General features: G+C 42.5%; 2 gene segments (V, D, J or C); both read right to left on the reverse strand.

Annotated features, from left to right (window-relative positions):
* Positions 1,109-2,241, reverse strand: LOC110259982. The segment is given in 2 exon segments: positions 1,109-1,809; positions 2,193-2,241. Coding segments are annotated over 2 exon segments (558 nt in total).
* LOC110259981 lies at positions 7,594-8,209 on the reverse strand. The segment is given in 2 exon segments: positions 7,594-7,923; positions 8,114-8,209. Coding segments are annotated over 2 exon segments (339 nt in total).

Raw genomic sequence — 9,132 nt, forward strand, 5'->3', positions numbered from 1 at the left:
CGCAAAAATTCTCAACAAAATCTTAGCCAACCGAATCCAACAACATATCAAAAAAATTATACACCATGACCAGGTTGGGTTCATCCCAGGTTCATAAGGATGGTTCAACATACGCAAATCAATCAACATCATACACCACATTAACAAAAGAAAAGTCAAAAATCATAAGATCATCTCAATAGACGCAGAAAAAGCATTTGACAAAGTTCAACATCCATTCATGATCAAGACCCTCGCCAAAGTGGGTATAGAGGGAACATTCCTGAATATAATCAAAGTCATTTATGATAACCCCACAGCAAATATAATCCTCAATGGGGAAAAACGGAAAGCCTTCTCACTCAAATCTGGAACAAGACAGGGATGCCCACTCTCACCACTGCTCTTCAACGTAGTTTTGGAAGGCTTAGCCACAGCAATTCGACAAACAAAAGAAATAAAAGGCATCCATATAGGAAGAGAAGAGATCAAACTGTCACTGTATGCAGATGATATGATACTATACCTAGAAAACCCTAAGGACTCAACCCCAAAACTCCTTGAACTGATTAATAAATTCAGCAAAGTGGCAGGATATAAGATGAACATTCAGAAGTCAGTTGCATTTCTGTATACCAGCAATGAAACATTAGAAAAGGAATACAAAAATATAATACCTTTTAAAATTGCACCTCACAAAATCAAATACCTCGGAAGACACCTGACCAAGGAGGTAAAGGACCTATATGCCGAGAACTATAAAACTTTAATCAAAGAAATCAAAGAAGATGTAAAGAAATGGAAAGATATTCCATGTTCCTGGATTGGGAAAATCAATATTGTAAAAATGGCCACACTCCCCAAAGCCATCTCCAGATTCAATGCAATCCCTATCCAATGACCCAGGACATTTTTCACAGAACTACAACAAACAATCCAAACATTTATATGGAACCACAAAAGACCCAGAATCGCCAAAGCAATCCTGAGAAACGAAAACCAAGCAGGAGGCATATTCTTTTTTTTTTTTTTACTTTTTTTTATTACTCAAATAAATTTATCACTTCTGTAGTTGTATGATGATCATAACAATCTGCTTTCACAGGATTTCCATCCCACAGCCCAGGCACATCCCCCCACCCCCCAAGCTATTCTTTATTATTTCCAAAGTTGCATCTGATTAAGTTCTCACTTGGTCCAGGCAGAAATTCTGATCTGTAAAAAGGGAACTCAGCTGAGCTGTGGTTGTCCCAGAAGTGAACTTCTCTCACTGGCCTGTTTCTAAGGGGACATCACACCAAGGCCATGAGCTTATGGGGCCTTAACATGTGGGGTCTGAGGAGGAGCTGAGGCTCTGCTGGTCCACAGGCCTCAGCTGCACCCTCTGCTGCTGGTTCTCTCTCTTCTGCCTCTTACACAGACTCAGAGCTTCTGCCCCTCTGCTCCCCAGACAACTCACACATGTGTGCAGCTGGGCCCACAGAAGAGGGGTTTTTGCTAAGGGCTGTATCACTGTGGGAGGAGAGTGTATAATTTGCTGGCAGTAATAAACTCCCACATCCTCAGCCTCCACCCTGCTGATTTTGAGGGTGAAATCTGTCCCTGATCCACTGCCAGTGAACCTGTCCGGGACCCCAGTGGCCCTGTTGGTAGCATAATAGATCAGGAGCCTTGGAGACTGGCCTGGTTTCTGCTGGTACCAATACAATAGAGAGGCTCCATCACTGTGTAGGAGGCTCTGACTGGACCTGCAGGAGATAGAGGCAGGCTCTCCAGGGCTGACTGACAGGGAGAGTGGAGACTGGGTCAACACGATGGCCCCACTGGATCCTGAAAGAGGAAGAGAAAAGAATATATTTTGAGCAAGGTTCATGAGTAATTTTCACAATTTTCTATTTGTTATTTACTTCATGCTAGGTTATTTTTGATTTTGATTTATATGCAAAATATTCAATTTCAGAAGAACCCAAGATTTACAATGTATGAGGAGCTCTCTAGAGGTCAAGTCCACTTGCCACAGTTCCTATGCCTCCCTCTTCACCACAGGATGGATACTTTTTTCTTCCATATTTTTCCTTAATTCTATTTTGTTAAATATCACATTCCCTTTGCTGAGGCTAAGGTGTGAAGCTAACTTGTGGGCAATTACACATGAAAAGCAGTGCTGCCCCCACAGCACCCCCTTCCCCTTCTCATCTCCCCTCCATCCTCACCTGGGACCCAGAGCAGGAGGAGCCCCAGGAGCTGAGCAGGGAACCTCATGGTCAGCTGTGAACAGATGAGCCGTGATCAGTTCAATCCAGACTAGAACTGCCCTTTTATGTCAGGCTGGCCAGGGCAGGTCCTCTCTAGGGGACAGCATGCAAATCCCCTGGTGGGGGCAGTAGAGGGGAAAGAGCAGGTGGGTGGAGGCAGTCACATTTGAACCAAGAGAAATTATGGTCTCATGTTTCTCATCATTTTCACTCATTATCTTGACATTCATGAGAGCAGATGTCACTTCTCCTTACCCCCTTACAGTCTCAGGAAGATCTTTCATTGCTCCCCCGCTTGTGCTCACGGGTAATCCTTTTTGAAGAAGAAGCTCTATTACATCTCTATGTACTGAATCTTTCTAGTCTTAATTAAGTAAGATTTTAAAAATTAAAAACAGTAATCAATGCTACTTAAAAATGTATCAAACATTTAAATCATCAGTCAATGTGATCCAAAAGGTTTTCTTTTGGAAATCATTTCTAATCAGCTACATTAATAAACCCTCTGGACTCACTGGACCTCATGAGGATCATCGTCACCATGATGACACATATGAGCCCCCAGAGCTGCTCTTCTTAGTAGAAATCTGGGGAGCTGCCCAGGTGGGAAAAAGCTTGACTGTAAATTACCATCAACCCTGAGGACCAGACCTATTGATTTTTTTTAATTTAAGGCATAGAGTTATAATATCTTCCTATTTTGGAATGTGTCCTCTCTTTCTCTTTTTAGATAATAGAGCATAAGCCCTCATCTCACATGCCTCCTCTCCCTATTGGCAGGTCCAGGGGCTGCTCCATTGTTCCTCTTTTAGCCACTAGGAGGTGGCTGTCTTTCTTTTTATGGTCCAGACACAGCTCTTAAGGGAATCCAGTCATACCAGAGAACTGGCATTTTGATACAGACCTATAGCCGTGAAACACTCATTTTAAAGTCATAACTCATTATTCATTAGATTAGAAATACATAGGATTTCCGGCTGTGGGCTAGTGGGTTAAGAATCTGGCTGCACTGGGTCCCTGTGGAGCCATGGGTTCCATCCCTGGCCCAAGCATTTCCATGTGCTCCAGGTGGGGCCATAAACTATGAATAAAAAGAAATACGTAACACATATCAGAGTCTTATTTCCTTTATTAAACTCTTTTTTTGTTTCTTTAACTTTTCATTTCAATAATGGCAGCATAATAGTGTGGGCATAAATTGAGGTATACAAAATATATACATAGAATTGAAAATATAGATTTTTGAATGTTCTAAAAAGTTAGAAGATATACCAGAGTTTTTATTTAATTTTTTTTAAAAAAGACAGAACCTCAAATTTACTGATTGAGAATCAGATTTAGTTTAAAACAAAATTTAATTGAAAAAGTACATGAACAGACACGTCAATGAATATTGTTGATTTTATGTGTCAAATTCAAATTAATAGCTATAACTGCTGAATAGGAGTTATACAACACAATGTTACCATTTTCTTTCCGTAACTTCTTAAGAATATTTTCCCTTTGTTTTTTTCCTACTTCCTAACACTCAGAGTGCTAATGTCTAAAGGAAATTTTTAATGACTACAGGAAATATTAACGTAAAAGCATGCACATGTAATTTGTATGTTGTTGTCAAATCCAACAGAGTTATCTTGAACATTTTGGGTAGTTCATTTTGCTAGTATTTTATCTTTATAATCTAATATTTTTATTTGTGGTCTACTACATTTTCATCATACATCTCGAAGTTGACATTCTCTTTCTGTTTTCAAAAGAGTGTGATGGGCCTTTCAGTACATCCATTTAGGGAATTTTTAATGTCAATGTGAGTGTATAAAACGGCCTAAGGAGCGGTCCTGCCTGTTCCATGAGACTTTCAAGGAATGCTGAGCTGCTCAGTCCTGCCTTCTGCATTAGTATTCATGGCACCTGATCTCACCTTACCTGTTGGATGTGAATGATCCTGGCTCTCTTCCTCCCAATCATTCTTTTTTTTTTTTTTTTTTTTTTGCATCCTCTTCCCTCAGTCATTTCTATACTCCTTGGACAACTCCTCATTTTGTTTGTTATTTTCAGGGTGGTAGTTTCACTTTATCTTTTTTTCTTGAGTTTGTGTTGCTGCCCTTCTGCACTCTATACCTATTTGAACATGTCTTTTCTGAACATGCAGATTTTGGATTTCTGGGTGTTATTTTGTATCTGCATTTAACTTGGTTAATTATACATTAGTCATTCTAAAAGAATGGTGTGACAGTTTTTCTTTTCTGTAGATTTTAAAAAAAATTTCCCTTGTTGGGGCTCCTCAGTGGCATATGGAATTTTCCAGGCCAGGGATGGAGTAGGAGCTGGAGCAATGCTGGATCTTTAACCCACTGCACCAGGCAGGGGATTAAACCAGCACCTCCACAGAGACAAGTCTGGTTATTAAGTCACTGAGCCACAATCAGAAGCCCTCCATAGTGTTTTAAAAGTGTTCTGCCACCCAAAGAATTTCAGTATTCAACTTTCATTTTCTCCTTAATAGGAGCCTACCCTTGAGAATGAATGCATTTGTTCATTCGATGATGTGTTGGAATAGCTATTTCCTGATCAGCAGGAGATTGTTTCTTTAGGAGCAAGGAGGCACTTAGGTTGCTGATGTGGTTTCTTTATACCAACACCCAGTCTGTATCCACTACAAGAAAGTGCATCAATCATAAAGCTTGGTGCTGTGTCTTCTGACTCTTTGGTGCTCTATGGTTTCCAGAGGATGCATATCTTGAGCTGATTTCCACAACTTCGCTCTCTGAGCTACCAGATTCCCCAGGCCCCAGCTGTCCTTTCTCTGGGGGACTGCATGCAGGTTTTTCTACTGGTTCCATTTTTTGCCCTTTTGCTTCCTTCTGGGAAGTGACTATTGCCTCCTAGGGTGCAGCCTATTGCTCCCCCTCTTGGCTCCATAGCCTTCTCTGTCACTGCTGCAATGAACTCTCTTCCCCTAATCCCCCAGGATCCTCACTTACTCTGAGTCAGGCTGTCAACATCGTCAATCTGGGTTATTCTTTTCTCCATTGACATAGAGCATGAGGTCAGAGTATCCTCTGCTTCTAGTGTTTCTGTAAGGTTGTGCTGTGAGTAATTTCCTTTACTTTATTGTCCATTTTTTATGGTCTACTGAGGATTTTTTTTATGAATTCTGATTTACACAGCTCTTGTTCTTCTATGGGAACTTATGCCTATATGACCAAGGCAAGCCTAAAAAAATTTTTTTTCCATCCCTTGAGTGGCGTGATGGTTAGTGTATTATTTTCCAGATCCTTTATTAAGGTATGCATTGCTTCTTATTCCTCCCTTTCTCAGTATTTTTATCACTAGCAGATACTGAATTTTACTCTATAATTTTTTTTTATTTTTAGGTCTGCACCCACAGCATATGGAAGTTCCCAGGCTAGGGGTCAAATTGGAGCTACAGCGGCTGACTTATACCACAGCCATGGCAACTCGGTTCTGAGCTGCATCTGTGACATCACGACAATAATCAATCCTTTACCCACTGAGCTAGGCCAGGGATTGAACATGCATCCTCATGGATAGCAGTCAGTTTTGTTTTCACTGAGCCATGATGGGAACTCACTACTCTATACTTTGTAATGTGTCTATTGAGGGAATCATTTTTTTTTTTGCCCTTCATCTTTCAATTTGGGAAATTACATAACCATTTTATAAAACCCAACTTGAGTTTTTAAATAAAAGCCAATTTTCATAGTGTATTATCTCATTTATATATTTCCAGTTTTGGTTTGCCCGTATTTTCTCTCAAATGTCTACACCTATGTTCAAAGGCAGAGGGGAGCATACTTTTTCTACTTTGCTCTGTCTTTGGTTTTGCAGTTGAGGTTCACAGAACAAATTAAGAAGCATGTGCTGCTCTTGTATTTTCTCACAGTGTGTATAATTCAGAAAAGGCATTTATTTTATATAAGCTAGTGTTTATCTATTACACTGTCTGACCCCATTATTCTTTTGTGGAAATATTTTTAAGGACTATGTCGAAGAATTTTCTGCTCATATCCTGATGTGCTAGTTTCCTAATGTTTTTCAGTTTCAGGAAGTGATAGATATTTCTTAGAATTTGTTTCTTAATGGGTTGCAAATTTTTAGCAATATTGTTTATTGTTTTTTACAAAGTTCTCCTATGGCCTCTACTTGTACTCCATGTGGGGGCCAAATGCTTTATTATGTGGAATCTCCTGGATAAAGCCCTAAGAAAAACTCCAGAGATATTTCTGGCCAGCAAGTAAGGCAACTGCAAATACAGGGAACAGTCACTGCCTTCCTCAGGTTGGAACAGGTCATTGTCATCCACAGTCCCCCAGTGAGTCTGATCCACTGCTGTCTGCTACAGTAAATGGAGGCAAAAGCAGACATTATTCTGGGTGAGCAGAGTATGCAGAAGTGTAGGCAGCCAGCACCTGCAGTCAGATATGCTCTGGCTTCTGGGGGAGAGCAGAGAAGACCTCATTTCTAGGCTGTGCTTCCCAGATGAACTTACCCCCAAGTAGTTTAAACTTTTCTTCACTGTTTTAAAATAAGACCTGACAAGAAACACCAACAGAGACAAATCACAAAATACCCAAGGGATAAAAGACTGATAATCCAAAACACACAGACACACTCACAAAACAAACCTTGTAAAAACCGAAGAACATGGGAATAAACAACCTGCCCACAACTGAGCCAAAGAACATTCTGGACAGTTCACCCAAGAGACAGACAAGTGATAAGTAAGCACAGGAAGAGATGTTCCACATCCTATGTCATCAGGAAATGAATATTTAAAAAAAAATAGATACCACTGCACACTTTTCAGCATGGCCTAAATCCAAAACAGTGACCACACTCAATGCTGCAAGGATGTGGAACAACAGAAACTCTTATTCATTGCTTGTGGGAATGCAACGTGGTACAGCCCCTGTGGAGACAAGCTGGTGGCTTCTTCAGTGGAGGGTCTTGCCATGGTTTTCCCCCAAACTTGAAAACAGTATCTAGATGAAATCTGCGCACACTGTACAACAAAGATTTCTCTAAAAAATTGATATCTCTTAAGAAAGTCCTTCTTGGACTATCAAGAATATTTTCACCTGCTAAGTGGACCAAGACATCACAAACAAGATGACTCAAAGGTAATCATTTATGAATTTATTTCTCAGGAGAGGCATTGTCACATCTGTGCTGCAGGGTCTGAAGAAGGGGAGAGAAAGTTAGGGCATCTAAGAGGGTTCCTGTCCCTTCTACCAAAACTTGCAGTGACCTTCATAAGGTGGTCTGAGAAATGCTCTCAGCAGATGTAGGCACCATGAGCAGCTGGGGCAGCCCAGCTTCACACGTCTGCTTCCCTGGGGGGGGGTTGTGCTGGCTTGTAACTCTGTGGGAGGTGCACTGTATTACTGCTGACAGTAATAAGTTCTAACATCTTCAGTCTGCAGGCCACTGATGGTGAGGGTGAAATCGGTGCCAGATCCACTGCCCCTGAACTGGGAAGGGACCCCACTTTGCAAAGTGGATGCAGCATGGATCAAGAGTTTAGGAGCCTTCCCTGGTTGTTGTTGATACCAGGCTAATTCGCTGCTAACACTCTGACTGGCCCGGCAAGTGATGGAGACTGTGTCTCTGAGAGATGCACCCAGGGAGGCTGGAGACTGGGTCACCCGGATGGCACAACTGGCACCTGAGAGGGGAAACAAAAACCACACATATTCTTGTTATCAAGCCTTGAAGAGCCCAGAGGTACTGAGCACAGTGGCTGAGGGGATGCTCCCATGTCCCAGACACACAGAGACACTCAGGGGTCCCAGAGTGAGCAGGGATGAGGGGCAGGAGTCAGCAGTGGGAGTCATTCAGGGGGTCTCCCTCCTCACCTTGGAACCAGAGCAGCAGGAGGCCAAGGAGGTGCATGGGGGCCCTCATGTCCATGCTGGTTCCTGAGCACTACTGCCTCCTGCCCAGGGTGGGCCCAGACTCTTAGTAAGTGTCCAGGGTGGTGGGCTGTGCTCTGGGAACATGCAAATCAGCAGGGGGAGGGAAGGGCTGGGCACAGCTGTAGGGGGGGCTGGTCCCCGTGAAAACCCAGGGGCTGTGCCCTGGGGACTCAGGTCAGAGCAGGCAGCACACATGTGCTGCAGAAAACACGCTTCTCCCTGGAGACCATAGGATGGACCCAGCACACTGTCCTGTAAGGAGAGGATTTGTTTTCCTCCCTTAAAGTTCCCCATCATCTTGCTCCATCTCCTTCGAAGAGCAGGAATATCAGGGATGATGCATTTCAAAAACTTCAGAGAATTTAATAAACTCCCTGCATTGTGTATCTGGAGTTCTAATTGAGGCTCAAGACCATTCCTCTGCAATCTGATAATCTGATGTCCTTGGTGTGACGCATTCTTTGCCCAAACACAGAACCAGGATATCTGCATAATTTCCCTCCGGATTCCTGCTGGACTGAGCAGTGCACATGTGGGAAGAGCCTAGCAGGGTTGGGGAAATGTCTGTCTGAAAGTCTGACAGGAAAATTCACAGCATTCCGTGCTCACACAGACTAGGGTTATCTGGGGCTCCACCAGCCAAAGCAGACCCCGCATCATTTATGGGCACAGGCTGGGTGTTCTGAATGGCTTTGCCTCAGGAATGGAGCAAAGTAGCCCCACACTCAATGCTGTTTGCTCTTTTCACACAAAGTGTATACAAGCAGGACTCCATAGAGTTAAGAGCTTCAGATGAAGATCATAGATGATGCTGGAGTTCTCTTGGGCAACAGAGGGGTAATGATCCAGTGTTGTCACTACAGTTTCTCAGGTCATTGCTGCACATTCAGTCCATGGTCTGGGAACTTCATTTGCCTCGGGTGCTGCCAAAAATTTAATTATTGCAGAAGTATAGATTA

This window comes from Sus scrofa, chromosome 3, assembly GCF_000003025.6.
Source record: "Sus scrofa isolate TJ Tabasco breed Duroc chromosome 3, Sscrofa11.1, whole genome shotgun sequence".
NCBI lineage: Eukaryota > Metazoa > Chordata > Mammalia > Artiodactyla > Suidae > Sus > Sus scrofa.